General features: G+C 38.8%; 1 protein-coding gene across 3 annotated transcripts in view; it reads left to right on the top strand.

Moving 5' to 3' along the window:
- The window catches only part of LOC123751029 (hexuronate transporter), a 330,789-nt gene that overhangs the window by 150,841 nt on the left and 155,297 nt on the right, over positions 1-24,651 (top strand). For all 3 annotated transcript variants that reach the window (XM_045733135.2, XM_045733143.2, XM_069333199.1), the window contains exon 2: positions 10,081-10,286. In XM_045733135.2, coding sequence (XP_045589091.1) covers positions 10,081-10,286 — 206 coding nt within the window. The remainder of the gene's footprint in view (positions 1-10,080; positions 10,287-24,651) is intronic.

Below are 24,651 nucleotides of genomic sequence, written 5' to 3'. Positions count from 1 at the left end.
TCTGGTATAATCTACGACAGAACAACTGACCACTATCCTACCTTTCTCATAGCGAACATGGACATAACACCACCAAAGCGCAAGAAACTTTCATTTAGGCTACACAGTGAATCAGCTTTAGGCAATCTTACAGATGCACTTCACAATATTAACTGGGATTCTGAATTCAATAATACCCATGATATAAATTCATTAGCTAACCTCTTCCTCTCCTAAACTCTAAGCCTCTACAACCTTCATTGTCCCCTTCTTACCAAGCAAGTAACTGACAAAAGATTAAACAATCCATGGCTCACAAGTGGCATTCTCAACTCAATCAACAAGAAACATGAATATGAAAAGAAACTTAGGATTGGCCTAGTTTCAAAGGAAGTAGCTAAAAGGTACTCATCAATGCTTACCAGTATCATAAGAAAGGCAAAACTTGCATATTATGTGAATAGATTCAATGAAGCAAAAGGCAACATGAAAAGCACTTGGAAAACAATCTCTAGTATCCTAGGAACTAAACAACACTCACATAACCAAATAAAACTCTACAAGGATGGGGATATACCGTCAACTGATTTAGAAATGGCAAATGAATTTAATAGTTTCTTTTCATCGGTTGGTGCTAATCTTGCCAGTAGAATCCCACAGACTCAGACACATATTAACACATATCTCTCAGGCAGCTATCCAAACTCTCTTCTCCTTTCACCAATCAGCCCGGCAGATGTTGTGTCCATCATACGCTCTCTAAAAACCAAGGCAGGGAACACCAGTGAAATTCCGTCCATTGTGTACAAGAGAGCCTCCCATGCCCTTGCCCCACCCATAGCACTACTGTTCAACAAATGTATAGAGTGTCACACCTTCCCTGATATCCTCAAAAAAGCAAGAGTAATGCCTGTCCATAAAGGAGGCAATCCGGCAGACATAAACAATTATAGACCAATATCAAATCTACCCATTCTAGCAAAAATATTTGAAAAAATTATTTACAAACAGCTCTATTCCTACCTCATAAAATTCGACATACTCAGCCCCTGCCAGTTTGGCTTCCGGTCCCAAAAGAGCACCAATGATGCAATCATTAGTCTCCTTGACGTTATCTACTCAGCCCTTGACAAAAATGAGTTTCCGATTGGACTCTTCATTGACCTAAGAAAAGCCTTTGATACTGTTAATCACAACTACCTCTTACTTAAACTCCAGCATTATGGAATCCGAGGCCTTGCCCTTGACTACATCCGATCCTATCTTAGTGACAGACACCAATATGTAACCATCAATGATACAACTTCTTCCACTCTACCAATTACCATTGGAGTGCCACAGGGCAGTATCTTAGGACCTCTTCTATTTCTTATATATATAAACGATCTGCCTAATGTCTCTAATATTCTCAAACCTATATTGTTTGCTGATGATACTACCCTTATCTATTCAGACCTCAACCCACATACACTAAATAATGTTGTGAATAATGAATTAAAAAAAGTCCACTTATGGATGTCAACGAACAAACTAACATTAAACATCGAAAAGACTTACTACATTTTATTTGGAAGCAAATCATCAAATGCAATTCAGCTACAGATAGACAACATTAACATCAGTAATTAAAATGATGGCAAGTTTCTTGGCCTATTCCTAGACAAGAGACTCAACTTCAGCACCCACATTCAACACATAACTAAGAAAGTCTCTAAAACAGTTGGTATACTCTCCAAAATCAGATATTATGTTCCTAACTCTGCTCTCCTCTCACTATATTATGCACTAATCTACCCCTATCTTAATTATGGTATCTGTGCATGGGGGTCTACCACTGCAAACCACCTTAAGCCCATCATCACACAGCAAAAATCTGCTATCAGAATAATAACTAACTCTGCTTTCAGACAACACTCAGCTCCCTTGTTTAAATCCCTAAACTTGCTAAATATTAACTCCCTCCACACATTCTCTTGTGTCAACTACATTTACAAAACCCTGTTCTTAAATGCAAACCATGCTCTGAAACTCTCCCTGGACAGATGTAATAGGACCCATTATCACCACACCAGAAATAAATATCTCTTTGATATCCCCAGGATCAAACTTAATCTGTGTAAACACTCTATGCAAATTAAGGGACCTAGTCTATGGAACTCACTCCCTAGTGAATTGAAAAACTGTAAAACTTTTGCCTTATTTAAAAGCAAAACCAAAAAGTACCTAATTTCATCTTCTTAGTTTCCTACACTGAGCTTTAAATTTGCTCTGTACCTAGTGTTACCCAATCTCCTAATTTTTATGTAGTATCAAACAACCTTATCATTGTGTTCATTGCTGTCTTCTTTTATGTGCTAGCCATATGCTGTATTGTGACTACCAATTTTTGTCAACTACCATTCAAGCTGTCACTGCAATCAATCTTATATTGTTTCTGCTGTATTGTGCCTACCAATTTTTGTCAACTACCATTCAAGCTGTCATTGCAATCAATCTTAGCTACCTATGTGCTTTAATTTACTGTACCTACAATTTTCTCTCATCTTTTTTTCATTCCATGTAACTGTTATCATTTTTTTGTCTATAAATTTTGCAAGTATTTACCTCCTTAAAATTTTCTTAGATTAAGGATCTGCCCGAAACGCTGCGCGTACTAGTGGCTTTACAAGACTGTAATTACCATATTATGTATCCTCACATTCCCAATGTACATTCTTGTATATGCATAAATAAATAAATAAATAAATAAATAAATAAATAAACTAGGTAATTTATGGAGCAATGTCCGCCTTAATTGTTGTCATTCCTATAGGCTAGTGCTCCTTCCAGGTGGTGGTCCAACCTCTTCCTTAACTTTTCACCAATGCCCACCGGTGCTACTGTCTTGCCACAAACTTTTTAAAATGTTTTCCTGACTAACGTTATAAGAATTCACTATGATATCACTGCGTTGCTGTGCCCTTCATAGGACCAAAACTATGTTTTGGGCTCATTGGCATGTAAATATCCCGGGAATACTGAACTGAATCACGGACACACTTGTATCTCCCATGGCCAACTTGACTGACTGGCTTGACTGTGTGTATTCACCTAGTTGTGTTTGGGGGGTTGAGCTCTGCTCTTTCGGCCCGCCCCTCAACAGTTACTAACTACTAACTAAATTTTTTTTCCACACACACACACACCCACCCCTCCCCTCATGAAGCAGCTCTGTAACATCTGTCTAACTCCCAGGTACCTATTTACTGCATGGCAATAGGTGCATCAGGGTGAAAAAAACTCTACCCATTTTTGTTTCTCGCCGGGGCCGGAATCGAACCCGGGCCCACAGGATTACGTGTGCAGCATGCTGTCCACACAGCCACCGGCGCCCTAAACTAAACAGTCTGTGTGTACTCACCTATTTGTGCTTGCGGGGGTTGAGCTTTGGCTCTTTGGTCCCGCCTCTCAACTGTCAATCAACTGGTGTACAGATTCCTGAGCCTACTGGGCTCTATTATATCTACATTTAAAACTGTGTATGGAGTCAGCCTCCACCACATCACTGCCTAATGCATTCCATCTGTTAACTACTCTGACACTGACAAAGTTCCTTCTAACGTCCCTGTAGCTCATGTGGGTACTCAGTTTCCACCTGTGTCCCCTTATTCGCGTACCACCAGTGTTGAATAGTTTATCCTTGTATACCGGGTCGATTCCCCTGAGGATTTTGTGTGTAATTACCTAAGTGTAGTTACAGGATGAGAGCTTCGCTTGTGGTGTCCCGTCTTCCCAGCACTCTTTGTCATATAACGCTTTGAAACTACTGACGGTCTTGGCCTCCACCACCTTCTCACCTAACTTGTTCCAACCGTCTACCACTCGGTTTGCGAAAGGTAATTTTCTTATATTTCTTCGGCATCTGTGTTTAGCTAGTTTAAATCTATGACCTCTTGTTCTTAAAGTTCCAGGTCTCAGGAAATCTTCCCTATCGATTTTATCAATTCCTGTTACTATTTTGTATGTAGTGATCATATCACCTCTTTTTCTTCTGTTTTCTAGTTTTGGCATATATAATGCCTCTAACCTCTCCTCGTAGCTCTTGCCCTTCAGTTCTGGGAGCCACTTAGTAGCATGTCTTTGCACCTTTTCCAGTTTGTTGATGAGCTTCTTAAGATATGGGCACCACACAACCGCTGCATATTCTAGCTTTGGCCTAACAAAAGTCGTGAACAATTTCTTTAGTATATCGCCATCCATGTATTTAAAAGCAATTCTGAAGTTAGAAAGCATAGCATAGGCTCCTTGCACAATATTCTTTATGTGGTCCTCAGGTGATAGTTTTCTATCTAGAACCACCCCTTGATCTCTTTCTTTATCAGAATTCTTTAAAGATTTCTCACATAATATATAGGTTGTGTGGGGTCTATGTTCTCCTATTCCACATTCCATAACATGACATTTATTAACATTAAATTCCATTTGCCAAGTGGTGCTCCATATACTTATTTTGTCCAGGTCTTCTTGAAGGGCATGACAATCATCTAAATTTCTTATCCTTCCTATTATCTTAGCATCATCAGCAAACATGTTCATATAATTCTATATACCAACTGGTAGATCATTTATGTAGACAATAAACATCACTGGTGCAAGAACTGAACCCTGTGGTACTCCACTTGTGACATTTCTCCATTCCGATACATTGCCTCTGATTACTGCCCTCATTTTTCTATCAGTCAGAAAATTTGTCATCCATGTTACAAGCTTACCTGTCACCCCTCCAATATTTTCCAGTTTCCAGAACAACCTCTTATGTGGAACTCTGTCGAAAGCCTTTTTTAGGTCCAGATAGATGCAGTCAACCGAACCATCTCCTTCCTGTAATATCTTATTTATTATTTATATTTATTTATTTATATATATACAAGAAGGTACATTGGGTTTGTGAGAATACATTGGATAGTACAGTATTTACATTCTTGTAAAGCCACTAGTACGCGCAGCGTTTCGGGCAGTGGCTCGATCATAGAAACTGAGTAAATTCGATACACAGGATCTTCCAGATCGAAAACCATACTGTCTGTCTGATATTATACCATTTCTCTCCAGGTGTTCTACCCATTTAATTTTGATTAGTTCTTCCAATACTTTCACTATTACACTTGTCAATGATACAGGTCTATAATTGAGGGGGTCTTCCCTGCTGCCACTTTTGTAGATTGGAACTATGTTAGCCTGTTTCCACACGTCTGCTACGATTCCTGTACACAGGGATGCCTGAAAGATCAGGTGAAGTGGAATGCTGAGCTCAGATGCACATTCTCTCAGAACTCATGGTGAAACGCCATCTGGGCCAGCTGCTTTGTTTTTACTGAGCTCCTTTAGCATATTTCCACTTCATCTCTAGACACCTCTATCCGCTCTATGTTGTTCTCTGGAATTCTTATTGTGTCTGGTTCTCTGAAGATTTTATTTTGTACAAACACACTTTGGAACTTTTCGTTTAATGTTTCACACATTTCCTTTTCATTTTCCGTGAATCTGTTTCCCATTTTCAACCTCTGGATATTATCCTTTACCTGCGTGTGTGTGTGTGTGTGTAATTACCTAAGTGTAATTACCAAAGTGTAGTTACAGGATGAGAGCTACGCTCGTGGTGTCCCGTCTTCCCAGCACTCTTTGTCATATAACGCTTTGAAACTACTGACGGTCTTGGCCTCCACCACCTTCTCACTTAACTTGTTCCAACCGTCTACCACTCTATTTGCGAAGGTGAATTTTCTTATATTTCTTCGGCATCTGTGTTTAGCTAGTTTAAATCTATGACCTCTTGTTCTTGAAATTCCAGGTCTCAGGAAGTCTTCCCTGTCGATTTTATCAATTCCTGTTACTATTTTGTATGTAGTGATCATATCACCTCTTTTTCTTCTGTCTTCTAGTTTTGGCATATTTAATGCTTCTAACCTCTCCTCGTAGCTCTTGCCCTTCAGTTCTGGGAGCCACTTAGTAGCATGTCTTTGCACCTTTTCCAGTTTGTTGATGTGCTTCTTAAGATATGGGCACCACACAACAGCTGCATATTCTAGCTTTGGCCTAACAAAAGTCATGAACAATTTCTTTAGTATATCGCCATCCATGTATTTAAATGCAATTCTGAAGTTAGAAAGCATAGCATAGGCTCCTTGCACAATATTCTTTATGTGGTCCTCAAGTGATAGTTTTCTATCAAGAACCACTCCTAGATCTCTTTCTTTATCAGAATTCTTTAAAGATTTCTCACATAATATATACGTTGTGTGGGGTCTATGTTCTCCTATTCCACATTCCATAACATGACATTTATTAACATTAAATTCCATTTGCCAAGTGGTGCTCCATATACTTATTTTGTCCAGGTCTTCTTGAAGGGCATGACAGTCATCTAAATTTCTTATCCTTCCTATTATCTTAGCATCATCAGCAAACATGTTCATATAATTCTGTATACCAACTGGTAGATCATTTATGTACACAATAAACATCACTGGTGCAAGAACTGAACCCTGTGGTACTCCACTTGTGACATTTCTCCATTCCGATACATTGCCTCTGATTACTGCCCTCATTTTTCTATCAGTCAGAAAATTTTTCATCCATGATAGAAGCTTACCTGTCACCCCTCCAATATTTTCCAGTTTCCAGAACAACCTCTTATGTGGAACTCTGTCGAAAGCCTTTTTTAGGTCCAGATAGATGCAGTCAACCCAACCATCTCTTTCCTGTAATATCTCTGTGGCTCGATCATAGAAACTGAGTAAATTCGATACACAGGATCTTCCAGATCGAAAACCATACTGTCTGTCTGATATTATATCATTTCTCTCTAGGTGTTCTACCCATTTAGTTTTGATTAGTTTTTCCAATACTTTCACTATTACACTTGTCAATGATACAGGTCTATAATTGAGGGGGTCTTCCCTGCTGCCACTTTTGTAGATTGGAACTATGTTAGCCTGTTTCCACCCGTCTGCTACGATTCCTGTACACAGGGATGCCTGAAAGATCAGGTGAAGTGGAATGCTGAGCTCAGATGCACATTCTCTCAGAACCCATGGTGAAACGCCATCTGGGCCAGCTGCTTTGTTCTTACCGAGCTCCTTGAGCATTTTTTCCACTTCGTCTCTAGACACCTCTATGTGCATGTTCTATGTTGTTCTCTGGAATTCTTATTGTATCTGGTTCCCTAAAGATTTCATTTTGTACAAACACACTTTGGAACTTTTCGTTTAGTGTTTCACACATTTCCTTTTCATCTTCCGTGAATCTATTTCCCATTTTCAACCTCTGAATATTATCCGTTACCTGCAATTTGTTGTTTATGAATTTATAGAATAGACCTGGTTCTGTTTTACATTTGTCCGTAATCCCTTTTTCAAAATTTCTTTCTGCCTCTCTCCTCACTGCCGTGTAATTGTTTCTCGCATCTTTGTATCGCTGGTATGTTTAGGGGTTCGGCCTCTTCCTGTATTGATTCCATTTTTGTGTCTTTCGGTCTCTAGCCCTCTCGCAATTTCTATTGAACCAATCCTGTTTCCTAGTTCTGCATCTCTGTTTTGGTATAAATTTTTTTGTGCCTTTATCATATATTTCACAAAACTTGCCATACATCTCATTCACTTCCTTGCCTAGCATCAAGTCTGTCCAATTATACTCACTAAAAAAATTTCTAAGGTCACCATAATGTCCTCTCCTGAAGTCTGGTTTTTCAACTGCTTCAACCTCCTTATTTTCTTCCAGCTTATAACGCATTGCATACTTTATTCCCAAAAAGACATGGTCACTTTTACCCAAGGGAGGAAGGTACTGAATGTCAAATATCTCTTCCTCCTTCCTGGTAAATATCGAATCTAGCATGGAGGGAACGTCCCCTTCCCTCATCCTCGTAGCTTGTTTAACATGTTGATACAAGAATGTTTCCAGGATGAGGTCTACAAATTTACAGGTCCAAAAATCTTCTGTTTTAGCTTCATATGCTTCCCAGTCTATGGATTTCAAGTTGAAGTCACCGACTATCAACAGTCGTGATCTATCGTTATCCGCTCTCGCTATAATCTCTCTCATTATTGTTATAAGACCTTCACGTTTACTATCTAGCTCCTCCTTTGACCATGTGCTGCTTGGCGGTGGACTATATGCATTTATCATCATTAGTTTATCATCCTCATAGCAGATCTCTAGTGCTATTATGTCAACTTCTTGTGGATTGGCAGTCACTATTTCCTTCACCTTTAGGTGTTCTTTTACCAGCACAGCAACGCCACCGCCTTTCCTAATTTTTCTGTCCCGTCTCCAAATTGAGTAGCCCCTTGGGAATATGACCTCATTTAAAATTACATCTTCAAGTTTTGTCTCCGTGAGTGCAACAATGTCTGGTGTCTGCAGCTGTATTACATCACTTAACTCCAGTATCTTCGATCTCACTCCATCTATGTTGGTGTATGCAATCTTCAGGAACTTGTTCCCCCTCTCCTTATTCTTCACTCCCCCTCTCTCTATTGATTTTGTTGGTTTGCCTTTATGTACCACTTTACTGGTTTGCCTACCCCTATCACTTTGTAGAAAAAAGAATTTATTTCTTCTTCATTCCTGCTCTCATTTAAATGTTTTGCCTCGGCGAGGTTCAGTTTCAGCTTCTCTCTATCTTCTTTTGAAAGATCTCGTCTTAACGACCACCCTTTCCCATCCTCATCCCTTTGCAATTTTCTAGCATTCCTTAGTACTTCTTCCATCTGTTTGGCACCGTTTAGGGTGATCCTCAAAGGTCGATCTTTCCCTTTTACGTACCTGCCTATTCTCCTGTAGTCGCACACATTCTCTCTGTTTGTAAGACCTTCCACGAGGCCAACAATTTTATCTACTACTTTAGCTTCTTCTACAGCTCTTTCTGACCTAGATGTTATCGCCTTTTCTTTGCAGCCAAAAATGATCAGGGACTTACTCCGATCAACTGTGTTTTGCACCAACTTTGGGTTAGATGCCAATTCTTTCCTCACTTCTAGCCTAATGTTTGTTTTATCTTGGTTGCTGCAGTGTTTGACTTCCTTTACTGCTTCTTCTATTTTTTCCTTCTCCTTGGCCACTTGTGCATAAGTGAGTTGCATATCTTTCTTGCACTGTTCTATTCCCTGTGTAACTTCCTCCATCTGTGCTGACAAAAGCTGTTTCTCCTGTTGAATTTCCTTGCCTAACCTATTGTAGTCATTTATGTTTAAATTTACTTTAACTTCTTCCAAAGCTATTTTTAAGAGTTTATTTTCTTCTTCCATGGCTTTGCAATTTGTTTCCAATTGATTCTTATCCTTGCGCAAGTCTTTCACTAAACCCTCAAGACATAAAACTTTGCTATTCAAATGGTCATTACTTTCTTTCAATTTACTAATTATTTCTACATGAGAGTTCACTATAGTATCTAAATTTACCAACTTGTTATGTAGACTACTAATATCAATGCTTTCTTCATTGAATCCCTCAAAATCAAGCTCTGTTTTGTTTTTCCCCTTGCCAGTGGCCATCTTGAATGTTCTTCTCTGCACTGTAAACACTAGGGCAACTTTTTCTCATCCGATTTTTCACTTCCCTTAGCACTTTCCTGTTATCTCACCTATTTTTCAAGAGCACTATACCTTTATGTTCTCTGGGACACCACTCACTACCATCAACCTGTACTACAATACTTAGGATTGTTGAAATATGCTGGAGCTCCTCTGCTGCAAGTGTTGACCCTAGGGGTGTCACCTTGTGTGTGTGTGTGTGTGTGTGTGTGTGTGTGTGTGTGTGTGTGTGTGTGTGTGTGTGTGTGTGTGTGTGTGTGTGTGTGTGTGTGTGTGTGTGTGTAATTACCTAAGTGTAATTACCTAAGTGTAGTTACAGGATGAGAGCTACGCTCGTGGTGTCCCGTCTTCCCAACACTCTTTGTCATATAACGCTTTGAAACTGATGCACTGAATAAGTACTTTCATCGCACACACACACACACATGTAGTGTGTGTGTGTGTGTGTGTATATGAGAATAGTTTTGTTCATGAGTGTTCACATTTTTTATGTGCCTTACTTGCTAAGAAATTATATTTCTCCCAACAGATGGTGAAGAAGGAGGGGTCAGGAGTCCGGTATTTATCCCTGGGGGTGATGACCTACGTATATGTGGTAGGGGAGTTGAGCCACTTCCTGCTGGGGATCGTCTCGCGGCCCATGAGCCAGGAGCTTCACTATGGGGACCACGCCTGTCTTCCCAACCCCAACATTTCTCTGCAGTCTGATGAGTGCCGCCCCCTTGATGCTACCAGGTAGGGTCTGGTAGAATTAAAACCTGTGGTTTTTGCTATATTAACAGTCAAGTAGTCTTTGTAGGAAGACTGCTGGCACGCATAGACACAATTCACCACCTAAACCACTGGAACCGTGTCAAAGCTCTCAATATGTACTCTTTGGAAAGGAGACGAGAGAGGTATAAAATAATATATACATGGAGATACTGGAAGGCCAAATCCCAAATTTACACAGTAGAATAACAACTTACTGGAGTGAAAGGTATGGAAGAAAGTGTAGAATAGAACCAGTGAGTAGCAGAGGTGCCAAAGGCACAATCAGAGAACACTGTTTGAACATCAGGGGTTCACAGCTGTTCAGTACTCTCCCAGCAAGCATTTGATATTTTGCCGTAACAAAGGTGGATTTCTTCACGAACAAATTAGAAAAGTTCTTACAAGAAGTGCCAGACCAAACAGGCTGTAGTGGATATGTGGGCCTGCGGGCAGCTACAAGCAACAACCTGTTGGACCAAGTTATCACAAGTCAAACCTGGCCTCAGGCCGGGCTCGAGGAGTAGAAGAACTCCCCGAGACCCTCTCCAGGTAAGTCTAAAGTTATGCGAAACACCTTTAATTAGTGTGAGTGTGAAACACCCTTCATAAGCCACTAGTTTCTGTGGAAGTGTTTTTTTTTCTGTCTGCAATTGCTTGCAGTGTCACCAATGTGCAGATGGTAGACGCTTTACAAAGCTGTTGGAAACCAGCAAAACGAGAGCAAGACAACAGGGCGTGAGTACACAGTTGAGTATCGAGTAAAAATCCTGGGGTAGTTCTTCCAAAGACTGGCTTCACCTGGTCCTGATCTATGTTGGTCGTGGGAATCTCCTCAATGCAATTGATATCTTTAAGGGACTCAATGGGTGTTGAAGACATCGGGGATGAAGGCTTAACTGCACGTAGTGGCAATATTTAGCAGTGACTCAACGAAAACACCGCATAAAGCTTGACAATAGTTTATTTACAACTTAACAACTAATTCAATGGGTGTTTGATTTACTCTAGATTGGTGTCGCATTAGCATGATACTGGGCGTCTAAATGATAGATTCCAGTCCGCATGTGGGTATAACCCAAGTTAACACAGTTGACAACCCAACACAGTTTTCTTGATGATACCAGTGTGCAAGGGGACACAGGAGTTCCAAACACGATAAGAACACTGTTTTTCCCCAAAACGGTGGGTTTTCTGAGGGAAGAGAAAACGTATGTCTGGAAGCTGACTTTAACTGCCCAAGCTGCGCGCGCAACGGGCCGAGGTTATAAAAGCTCGGCCTGCAGACTGCGTGGCCCCTCTTCCCGACAAGCAAGCAGCTGCTCACTTACAAAACGCTATTAATTGTAATTGATTTAATACTTTATCATTATAAGGATTATTCATTATAATTATTCTTTAATACTTTATTGTTATGCACTAGTCAATAATTATTTATCATTCACCCTAATTAGCTATTTGATTCATTAAAAATAATTGCTTATCATTATACTATTTGTTATTATTATTATTTATTATATAATAATAATTAATTTATTATTTATTAATTTATTATACAGTGGAACCTCTATTAATGAGTGGCTCTATTAACGAGTTTTTCCAGTAACGAGCAAGCCACTCGCAGCAAATTTGTCTCTATTGATGAGCTCGCCTCTATTAACGAGTGAAACCACATGGCGCTTCCTAGCATCTCGCGGGTTCTCGCAAATTCTCGGACGCCTCCGACGCCAGTGTTGTTGTTGTATCTCACACGACAAGCATCCCTCTGGATTTATTTGAGCTTTTCTTTGGGTTTTTAGTGGTTTTGCGACTACAATTTGTAACACACGATGCCTCCAAAGAAGCTGCTTGCTAAAGATAGTGTTTTCAAGAGGAAGAAAGACAATTATTATGGATTTCAAGAAGGAAATTATAGCAAAGCATGAGTGTGGTGTCTGTGTGATTGATCTCACAAGGAAGTATGGCAGGTCCTCATCAACAATTTACACCATTAGTAAGGGAATGAGGAGGTAAGGGAGGATGCTGCCTCTTCCACTGAGATCAGGGAAGTGTTTGGAATGTTTGAAAAGGTGAACGCATTCTTGGAAAAGCTGCCCTGATAAAGCAGTGACAACCCAGTGTGTGAAAATGTTTAATTAATTTATCACTTTGTGATAACACTTTATGAAAGTGTTATCACTTTCGCAGGTATATGTCGCTTGAACGTAACACACTTTTTTTCTCTTGAATGCACCCAAACACCGCACTCAAGCATCATTTGAGCAAATATTTCTATAAAATCCAATACTTATCCGATCGACTTGGGGATTGTATACATGTTTGCCATGAAATTTCCGTTTTCTTTAATAACCACATTGCCTATTTGAGAAAACGGCATTGTATTGTATCTTATTTATTTATTTATTTATTTATGCATATACAAGAATGTACATAAGGAATGTGAGGATACAAATATGGTAATTACAGTCTTGTAAAGCCACTAGCACGCGCAGCGTTTCGGGCAGGTCCTTAATCTAAGAAAATTTTAAGGAGGTAAATACTTGCAAAATTTATAGACAAAAAAATGATAACAGATTACATGGAATGAAAAAAAAAGAAGATGAGAGAAAATTATAGGTACAGTATATTAAAGCACATAGGTAGCTATGATTGATTGCAATGACAGCTTAAAATGGTAGTTGACAACAAATTGGTAGGCACAATACAGCAGAAACAATATAAGATTGATTGCAATGACAGCTTGAATGGTAGTTGACAAAAATTGGTAGTCACAATACAGCATATGGCTAGCACATAAAAGAAGCCAGCAATGAACACAATGATAAGGTTGTTTGATATTACATAAAAATTAGGAGATTGGGTAACACTAGGTACAGAGCAAATTTAAAGCTCAGTGTAGGAAACTAAATAGATGAAGTTAGGTGCTTTTTGGTTTTGCTTTTAAATAAGGCAAAAGTTTTACAGTTTTTCAATTCACTAGGGAGTGAGTTCCATTGACTAGGTCCCTTAATTTGCATAGAGTGTTTACACAGATTAAGTTTGACCCTGGGGATATCAAAGAGATATTTATTTCTGGTGTGGTGATAATGGGTCCTATTACATCTGTCCAGGGAGAGTTTCAGAGCATGGTTTGCATTTAAGAACAGGGTTTTGTAAATGTAGTTGACACAAGAGAATGTGTGGAGGGAGTTAATATTTAGCAAGTTTAGGGATTTAAACAAGGGAGCTGAGTGTTGTCTGAAAGCAGAGTTAGTTATTATTCTGATAGCAGATTTTTGCTGTGTGATGATGGGCTTAAGGTGGTTTGCAGTGGTAGACCCCCATGCACAGATACCATAATTAAGATAGGGGTAGATTAGTGCATAATATAGTGAGAGGAGAGCAGAGTTAGGAACATAATATCTGATTTTGGAGAGTATACCAACTGTCTTAGAGACTTTCTTAGTTATGTGTTGAATGTGGGTGCTGAAGTTGAGTCTCTTGTCTAGGAATAGGCCAAGAAACTTGCCATCATTGTTATTACTGATGTTAATGTTGTCTATCTGTAGCTGAATTGCATTTGATGATTTGCTTCCAAATAAGATTGAGTACAAATAAAAATAGGGGTAAAAGAGGGGGGAACATTGTTGAAAAAACAGCACAAATACAATTACAAATTATTACAGAAAATTATATTAAAACAGCGTTGATTTGAAAAAAAAAAAAAAAAAAAAAACATACATGGGTTGACAATAGGGGGGTAAGGTAGGTTACAGGGAATTTATTAGGTATAGCTTCGTTTTTAACTTAAACTGGTTGAGAGAGGTACTGTCTTTAACATGGTTGGGAAGGTCATTCCACATTCTGGGCCCCTTGATTTGTAGAGCATTTCTGGTTTGATTAAGTCGTACTCTAGGAATATCAAAACTGTATTTATTTCTGGTGTGGTGCTCATGGGTTCTGTTACAACCTTCTATGAAGCTTTTGAGATCAGGATTGGCATTACAGTTTAGCGTTTTATATATGTATAATACACATGAGAGAATGTGCAGTGACTTAATGTCTAACATATTCAGGGATTTGAGAAGGGGTACCGAGTGATGTCTGGGGCCAGAATTGGATATTGTCCTAATAGCAGCTTTGTGTTGAGTAATTAGAGGATGTAAGTGATTTTGGGTAGTAGAGCCCCAAGCACAAATACCATAGTTGAGATATGGATAGATAAGGGAGTAATAGAGAGTATTAAAAAAGAAGAAGCTATTAAATTCATTCGCCATTTCTAAGTCAGATGACAGTGTAAGGCCATCCTTAGAGAGTGTTATCTGGTTGTGGGAGTGTTGTTTAGTTCCCAGGATGTTAGAGATGGTATTCCATGTGCTTTTCATGTTGCCTTTTGCTTCTTTGAATCTAGTCTCATAATATGAAAGTTTTGCTTTACTTATGATACTGGTAAGCACTGACGAGTACCTTTTAACTACTTCCACTGAAACTAGGCCACTCCTAATTTTCTTTTCGTATTCATGTTTTTTGTTGATTGATTTAATTATGCCACTTGTGAGCCACGGGTTATTTTTTCTTTTATCAGTTACTTGTTTGGTAAGGAGGGGACAGTGAGTGTTGTAGAGGCTTAGAGTTTTGGAGAGAAAGAGGTTAGTTGATGAGTTTATATCCTGTGAATTATTAAATTCAGATTCCCAGTTAATATTGTGGAGAGCATTAGAGAGATTGCCTAAAGCTGATTCACTATGTAGCCTGAATGAAAGTTTTTTGGTTTCTGGTGGTGATGTGTCAATGTTTGCTATGAGGAAAGTAGGATAGTGGTCAGTTGTTCTGTCATAAATTACCCCAGATGTAAGGGGAGCTGTTATATTAGTCCATAGGTGATCCAGGGTAGTGGCAGATGTTTGAGTGACTCGGGTGGGTTTGGTGATTATGGGGATTAACATACAGGAGTGCATGCTGTTACGGAAATAGTCAACTTGAGGGTTGTTTTGAAGACCCAGGTCAATATTGAAATCACCTCCCAGAATGATGTGATTTTTGTTGAGATTGTTATTTATGATAAGATTCCTTACATTGTCAGAGAATAAAGCTATGTTAGTATTAGGAAAGCTATAGATGGCACCGATTATCAGGGAGGATTTAAGGGATTTACTGGAGAACTTGGCAAAGGTATATTCACAATAGTCGTCTCTATCACTAATGACACTATTGCAAGTGAAGGTATCTTTGTAATATATTGCTGTACCGCCACCTTTTTTATTAGGCCTGCAGTTATGAATGGCTTTATAACCAGCTAAATTGTAGAGTTGTGTATAGTCATTACTTAGCCAAGTTTCTGTTAAAATGATGAAAGATAATTTAGTACCTAGTGCTGTAAGAAGTGCATTTATATCATCAAAATGTTTACCAAGTGACCTAACATTTTAGTTGTAAACTGATAAGCAGGTGCTATTTAGGAGTTTGTTTTTTGCAAGATTTGCTGTGTAATACCTGCAATAATGATGATCAATGTGCTGATTTGTGTGGATATGGGACAGAAGATTTCGATCAGGATCAATATTAGTAAGCATATAGATAAGATAATGTCACGATACAATAAGATAAGCAATTACAGGAACAGATGAAAACTAAATCTGCTGTAAAATAGAAAGTAATTATAGCAAAACACAACAATATAATAATATAACAATACAATAAGAACTTACAAAGTATTGAGTCTGCTAAAATTAGAGAATAATTATGGCAAAACACAACAATAAATGCAAGTAAACAAAAGAATTGAAACAATTAGAGGTAGAATAAAAGTCACTAGATAGCCATGGAGGATACACAAGTTTGGTGGAGAGAACAAAAAAATCAGTAGAGACTGTCAAGATGAATATATAAAAAAAAAATTTGACAAATGATAATTGTAAAGTAAAATAATCTTAAAGATAATAAATTTTAATTAGCTTAGTTTTAACCTATAATTAGAATGAACTTAATTAAAAGAACAAAATGAGATCAATAATTGATTTCAATAAATGACATAGATCAATACAATTAAATTTACAATTTAAATGGAATAGGGTAAGATTAGATTTAAGAGTAAAATTTTACAATGAAACTGAGGTAGATGCTTGCATAAGTGCATGGAGACTTGATGGATTATTTAGGAAATTATATGAATGAGAGAACAATAGGTAAATGATAAGGGAGAGACAGCACCTTAGACAAAGTTAGATTAAGTTAGGTTAGGCTCAGGCACTGAACGAGTTATTTTAAGTACTGGCATTGGTCGGGTTCAGGTTTTCAGATATACCACAATCACTAAAGAAGGCCAGTAGTTGTTGGTCACATTTTATTTCATATCTTTTTCCTGTACTTTCCTTCTTCGCAAAAATCGTTCCATTCCTAGTGTAGCACTGCTTGATAGCACCAGGGTTTTGTTTGCGAATTTGACGCAGCCTGTAGAGGAGGGATCCACGCTGCTTTGTAAGACACTCATTTATATAGAGGTTGGTTTTATACTTGGCAGCTGATTGTATGAGGTCAAACTTTGCAGAGGGATTTGCAAGTTTGATGAGCATTCTCCTGCTGCGACGGGGACTGTTTTTATCAATCCTGATAGCTGATTTGATTTCGACATTGACACTGATCTTTGAATTAATTAGGGAGTGGGCTATGTTACAACAATTCTCACCTTGTTGTTCATCAGGTAGATCAGTAGAGCTAATTATCAGGGAGTCATGAAGTTGTTGTTGCTCTAGGTCATCTTCGGAAGCCGCCTGGTGAATCTGAAGGAGATTGATCTGTTTTTCCAGCTTTTGAAGGAGGTCACTTTGAGCTGAGAGGGTTTCCTCGGCCTGAATCTTATGTATTTGATCCATTGCACCATTTGCAACAGATTGTAAGTTGAGAATTTCTTGGTTGTTGTTCGTCGACGATTCAAGGAGGCGGTCTATGGTTTGTTGTTGTCGGGTGACTGCGATTTGGAGGGCCGAAATAGCTTCAGATTGCATTTGCACAAGGTTGTGCAGTTTCTGAAGCCATGGGTTACTTCTGAGAGGTTTGAAGTTTAGACAGGGAGCCATAGATTGAATGAATTCTACAGCTAGAGATTCGAGGTGAGTTGAAGGGGGGAAGTGAGGAGGGGGAGTGGATGCTGTGTTTACCAACATCGGCGAGGGTTGCAGCGTTGCCAGTGTTCCATTCAGATCTCTAGGAGTAATGGATCCAGAGCGAGAGGCACCCCTACCTTGCTTGTTGTTATGTTTGGGCATGTTTTCAGCGATAGATTCTTGGTAGTGTTTCTAAAGGTAGATACTTGATGAATTATAGTAGGGATAGGCGTATGGGGAACGCTTGGCAGAAGGGTCGTAGATAGGCAGGCGAAAAATGGTTAATTTTGGTTGATTACTGTTAGGGTTCACTGTGAGTTATGGCATATTAAGTCTCCATGCACTTAACTCGCGCTGGGCAGCAGTTAGGCCATGCAACGTTGAGTGGAGACGAAATTAACACGAATTTTCAGCAGCAGTGTCGGAGCCGGTGCCACCCGCCAGCGTTTCCCGCCGTTTTCGAATCCATATCCAATCTATATCCAAAAAATAATCCAACAGGAAACTCATTTTTATCAAGAGCTGCATGAATCAAGTTAATCATACTAATAAGTGCATTGTTAGTGCTTTTTTGGGTCTGAAGCCATATTGACAAGAGCTTAGTATATTGTGTTTGGCTAGATGCAATCTTTTCTTCAAAAAACTCTTAGCCTTTATAACACCCACTGTCCTATGCTTACAAAACAAATCACAACCAAAAGGCTTAACAATCCCTGGCTTACAAAGGGAATACTTAAATCCATTAATAAAAAACATGACCTTGAGAAGAAGTATAGGTTAGGAATTGTCTCCAAAGAATTCTCAAAGAATTACTCATTATTGCTATCTAAGATAATTAGACGAGCCAAAACTAAATACTACGAAAATAAATTTACCCAAATAAAAAGCAACATTAAAAAAACTTGGAGCACAATTTCACAAATATTGGGATCAAAGAAGACTTTAAATAACAAACCAACACTCCTTTCCAATAACGATGGTCAGCTTTCAGACTCAGATTCTGCTATTGAGTTCAATAGGTTCTTCTCTTCCATTGGGTCATCCCTTGCAAATGATATTCCATCTTCCAGTACTGACGTTAAGGACTATCTCACAGGTAACTATCCACAGTCTCTGTACCTAAAGCCTATTAATTCCACTGACGTCAATTAGATAATCCTTTCCCTTAAAACCAAGTCTAGTGCCCTTGAGGAGATACCAACTTTAATTTACAAAAAAGCCTCCAGATCTTTAGCCCCTGCTATTGCATTACTCTTCAACAAGTCACTTGAACTCCAAACCTTTCCAGATATTCTAAAAAAAGCGAGAGTGACGCTTGTCCACAAATGTGGAGATCCCACAGATGTTAACAACTACAGACCTATATCAATCCTGCCAAACTTGTCAAAATTTTTTGAAAAACTAATCTATAAGCAGCTTTACTCTTATCTAGCCAAACACAATATACTTAGCCCTTGCCAATATGGCTTCAGACCCAAAAAAAGCACTAACGATGCACTTATTAGTATGCTTAACTCGATTCATACAGCTCTTGATAAAAATGAGTTCCCTGTTGGGTTATTTGTGGACCTGCGTAAAGCTTTTGACACTGTCAACCACCAAAACCTTCTTCTTAAACTACATCATTATGGAGTCAGAGGACACTCCCTGCAATACCTCAAATCCTACCTTACTGACAGGCTCCAGTATGTTTCTGTGAATAATTCAATTTCTCCCACCCTACCCATCAACATTGGTGTTCCTCAGGGCAGCATGCTTCGCCCTCTCCTCTTTCTCATCTACATTAATGACCTTCCAAATGCCTCCCTACACCTCAAACCAATTCTATTTGCTGACGACACAACCTTCATTTACTCCAGTCCTGACCCCCTTGCTCTAAATACCACAGTAAATACTGAGCTAAATAAAGTCCACCTTTGGCTAACTGCCAACAAACTCACCCTTAACCTTGACAAAACTTTCTATATTCTGTTTGGCAATAAATCCTCTAATCAAATAAATCTCAAAATAAACAATACCCAAATTTGTAACAAATTAGATGGCAAATTCCTTGGCATTCTCATTGACCACAAACTGAATTTCCAGGGCCACATTCTAAATATATCAAAAAAAGTTTCAAAAAACTGTTGGCATTCTTTCTAAGGTCAGATATTATGTACCCCGCCCTGCCCTGGTAACTCTCTATTACTCCCTCGTCTATCCATATCTCAACTATGGTATTTGTGCTTGGGGTTGTACTACCCAAAATCTTTTACGTCCTCTAATTACTCAACACAATGCTGCTATTAGGACAATATCCAACTCTGGCCCCAGACATCACTCGGTACCCCTACTCAAATCTCTGAATATGTTAGACATTAAATCACTGCACATTCTCTCATGTGTATTATACATATATAAAACGCTAAACTGTAATGCCAATCCTGATCTCAAAAGCTTCATAGAAGGTTGTAACAGAACCCATGAGCACCACACCAGAAATAAATACAGTTTTGATATTCCTAGAGTATGACTTAATCAAACTAGAAATGCTCTACAAATCAAGGGACCCAGATTGTGGAATGACCTTCCCAACCATGTTAACACTTTCGCGCTATCTGGACGCGCCGGCGCGTTCGGTTTCGTCTAACGCTAACGCATAGTGGACATAAAGTTATGTCAACTTTTAAAATATTTGTATAAAATTCAATTTTTATCCGATTTACTTTGGGTTTGTTTCAAACTGCGCGCCATGAGGCTCTCTTTCTCACCACTAGGCTTCATGGTACAATAAGTTCATGAAAGGTGTGGATAACTTCGATCAAATGGTATTTTGTCCCAAACGGGTTGCAGGTGGGTGACTTTAGCCGTTTATACTGGTAATTCTTCCCCTATATCATGTATTATATGCATATGTCTGTTTAGGGAATTTTATTCCGATCAATATACAACCAAAAATAACTGTGTGCAACAAGTATAAACTTGACAAACATAACAAAAGTAAAAATATTTCGTGTGTGTTTGACGCTCACTGATATGTTCCAGCGTTGTTTTATATTTGTCGTTATTCTAACTTACGCTTTGTTGATATTTTTTACCTATGGGCACATAGAACATTCTATTGCGAACACATTGACATAAAAATGAATGACGTACATAAAAAATTAATGTCATGAGAGTGAAATAAGTATAAACTTTCAAAGCGCCGTGCGTCGTCCCGTCACCGATACCGGAAAACAATTTCACCACTTCCCACACTCTTGCGGGCGGGCTGCATCATTATTCTACGCTTATATTCATATCACCGTGTTGGGAATTTCATTGCGAGTCTATTGATACCAAAATTAACGCTGTAGAACAGGTGTGGAGGTGATTACAATCCCAAGAGTAAAAACATTTTGTTGCTGATGGGCGCTCACGGCGAGTCATCTACGTAGTTATTTATTTGGTGCTGGTATCCCTATATGTTTCGTGACTTATTTTACTGATGTTCTTCTAGAGAATTTTATTGCGAACACGTGGGTACCAAAATGAAATACGTAGCATGAGAACTAAGGTCAGAAGAGTAAAAAGAGTATACACATTTTTGTTTTTACGCTTAAGCGATAAAAACGCAGCGCGCACATTCGGTTGGCTGAGTGACCTTTGCGGAGAGCGCGAAAGTGTTAAAGACTGTACCTCTCTCAACCAGTTTAAGATAAAAACGAAGCTATACCTAATAAATTCCCTGTAACCTACCTTACCCCTCTAATGTCATCCAATGTCTGTTTTTTTTTTTAAAGAGCGCTGTTTGTCGACAGAATTGTATTTGTGCTGCTTTTTCAGCTATGTTTTCATTCCATGTTTTCATTTTTCTCTTTATGCTCAATTAGTATTAAGCTTTAGTCATTTAAGTTTTTTATGCCCGAAACGCTTTACGTAATAGTGGCTTTAGGCATTGTATGTACTAGCCCTATCTATAAATCCATCACTCTTTGTAAAATCTCTTTTATGTATGTACCTTACCTAAATATACATTTCGATTTTGATTTGATTTTAGATAAGAGTAAAGCTGCTTGTAGATTAGTTTTCAAATATTTTTGACAAGTTAGGCAGGATTGATATAGGTCTGTAGTAGTGGTAACATCTGTGAGATCACCACATTTGTGGACAGGGGTTACTCTCACTTTTTTTTAGAATATCTGGAAAGGTTTGGAGTTCAAGTGACTTGTTGAAGAGCAATGCAATACAGGGGCTAAAGATCTGGAGTTTTTTTTGTAAATTAAAGTTGGTATTTCCTCAAGGGCACTAGACTTGGTTTTAAAGTTTTAAAGTTTAAATATATGACCTCTTGTTCTTGAAGTTCCAGGTCTCATGAATTCTTCCTTATCAATTTTATCGATTCCTGTTACTATTTTGTACGTAGTGATCATATTGCCTCTGTTTCTTCTATCTTCTTGTTTTTGCATATTTAATGCCTCTAACCTCTCCTCGTAGCTCTTGTCCTTCAGTTCTGGGAGCCACTTGGTGGCATGTCTTTGCACCTTTTCCAGGTTGTTTATGTGCTTCTTAAGATATGGGCACCATACAACAGATGCATATTCCAGCTTTGGTCCAACAAAAGTTGTGAACAATTTTTTTAGTATTTCGCCATCCATGAATTTAAAAGCAATTCTGAAGTTAAAAAGTATAGCATAGGCGCCTTGCACAATGTCCTTAATGTGGTTCTCAGGTGACAGTTTTCTATCTAGAACCACCCCTAGATCCCTTTCTTTATCAGAATTCTTTGAAGATTTCTCACATAATTTATAGATTGTGTGGGGTCTATGTTCTCAAATTTTACATTCTATAACATGGCATTTATTCACATTAAATTCCATTTGCCAAGTGGTGCTCCATATACTGTACTTATTTTGTCCAGGTCCTATTGAAGGGCATGACAATCTTCTAGGTGTTTTATCTTCCCTATTATCTTAGCATCATCAGCAAACATGTTCATATAATTCTGTATTCCATATGATAGATCGTTTATGTAGACAATGAACATTACCGGTGCAAGAACTGAACCCTGTGGTACTCAACTTGTGACATTCCTCCAATCCAATACATTGCCTCTGATTACGGCCCTCATTTTTCTATCAGTTAGGAAATTTTTCATCTATGTTACAAGCTTACCTGTCATCCCTCCAATATGTTCCAGTTTCCAGAACAACCTCTTATGTGGAACTCTGTCAAAATCCTTTTTTAGGTCCAGATAGATGCAGTCAACCCAACCATCTCTTTTCTGTAAAATCTCTGTGGCTCGATCATAGAAACTGAGTAAATTCGTTACACAGGATCCCCCAGATCGAAAACCCATACTGTCTGTCTGATATTATATTGTTTTTCTCCAGGTGTTCTACACATTTAGTTTTAATTATTTTTTTCCAATATTTTGACTATTACACTTGTTAATGATACAGGTCTATAATTGAGTGGGTCTTCCCTGCTGCTACTTTTGTAGATTGGGATGATGTTAGCCTTTTTTCACACATCAGCTATAACTCCTTTATACAGGGATGCCTGAAAAATCAGTTGAAGTGGAATGCTGAGCTCAGGTGCACATTCTCTCAGAACCCATGGTGAAACTCCATCTGGACCAACTGCTTTGTTCTTACTTAGCTCCTTTAGCATTTTCTTCACTTCATCTCTAGACACCTTTATGTGCTCTATGCTGTTCTCTGGAATTCTTATTGTATCTGGTTCCCTGAAGATTTCATTTTGTACAAACACACCTTGGAACTTTTCGTTTAATGTTTCACACATTTCCTTTTCATTTCCTGTGAATCTATTTCCCATTTTCAACCTCTGAATATTATCGTTTACCTGCAATTTGTTGTTTATAAATTTATAGAATAGACCTGGTTCTGTTTTACATTTGTCCGCAATCCCTTTTTTCAAAATGTCGTTCTGCCTCTCTCCTCACTGCTGTGTGGTTGTTTCTCGCATCTTTGTATCGCTGGTATGTTTGGGGGTTTTGCCTCTTCCTATATTGATTCCATTTTTGTGTCTTTTGGTCTCTGGCCCTCTCGCAATTTCTGTCGAACCAATTCTGTTTCCTAGTTCTGCATCTCTGCTTTGGAATAAATTTTTTAGTGCCTTTATCATATATTTCACAAAACTTGACATACATCTCATTAACTTCATGTCCTAATAGCAAGTCTTTCCAGTCAATTTCCTTAAAGAAATGTCTGAGTTATATATGCATTATATGACAAAGAGTGCTGGGTAGACGGGACACCACGAGCGTAGCTCTTATCTTGTAACTACACTTAGGTAATTACACTTAGGTAATTACCACCATGTGTGTCCTCTGAAGCAAGTTTATTCAGTGATAGTACTTGCGATGAATCTTTCTCGGGCTTCAGTGACATAGGATCCGATACAAGTAGTGTTGACGTGAGTATGAGCAGTGAGGTGTTACTAGGCGGGGTTTTGCTACCTCAGCAACACACTGCTGCATGCGGCAGTGTGTCACTCAGCTGACACGCTGCCCTCTACATCAGGTGTTCATGGTAATCCTACGATATGCAGATCAGCCTCATCTCCTACCATACCCACATGCAGCTCCAGTACCAGATGATGGAGTCGTGTTTTTGGTGCTTGTGGTGGTGTTGGCTGTAGTGTTGGCACCAAAACCAAACCCCTTGTGTGGGAGGATTGTACACATTTGTTCCACAAATACCAACGTCTGATGGTACCAATGTTGGTGTGACACAATTATAACCTTATACAATTGAGGATATGGCTGAAATAAAGTATTTCCTGGCGTATTTTGATAACGAATTCATTACCCATCTTGTGACTGAGATGAACAGATATGCTCACAGCCTCATAGACGGCGGCATTTTACCTGCCTCTCGCATGACACGATGGAAGGACTTCACAATTGACGAAATGTACGGGTTTCTCCGCATTGAGCATGATGATGAAACACTCCGAGAAACATGTCATCCAGGATTATTGGAGCAAAGACAGCCTTGATCAATCCACAGTGTTCAACAGGTACATGTCATGTGATAGGTTCCTGTTGCTTCTCAGGTGCCTGCACTTCGAAAATAATACAAATGAGGACAGACACGACAGAATTTGGAAGGTACGGAAGGTTTTCAGTGACATGAGAAGCAAGTTCCACGACTATTTTGTACCTGGACAGAATGTCGTGATTGACGAATCGCTAGTGCTGTTCAAGGGGTGACTGGCATTCAAGCAATACATCCCCATCAAAGCGCCACCGATTTGGACTAAAGCTTTTCATGCTGGGTGACTGT

This window comes from Procambarus clarkii, chromosome 4 (genome assembly GCF_040958095.1).
Source record: "Procambarus clarkii isolate CNS0578487 chromosome 4, FALCON_Pclarkii_2.0, whole genome shotgun sequence".
Classification (NCBI taxonomy): Eukaryota; Metazoa; Arthropoda; class Malacostraca; order Decapoda; family Cambaridae; genus Procambarus; species Procambarus clarkii.
The sequence above is the reverse complement of the archived record's forward strand: the minus strand, read 5'-3'. Positions and strand labels throughout refer to the sequence as shown.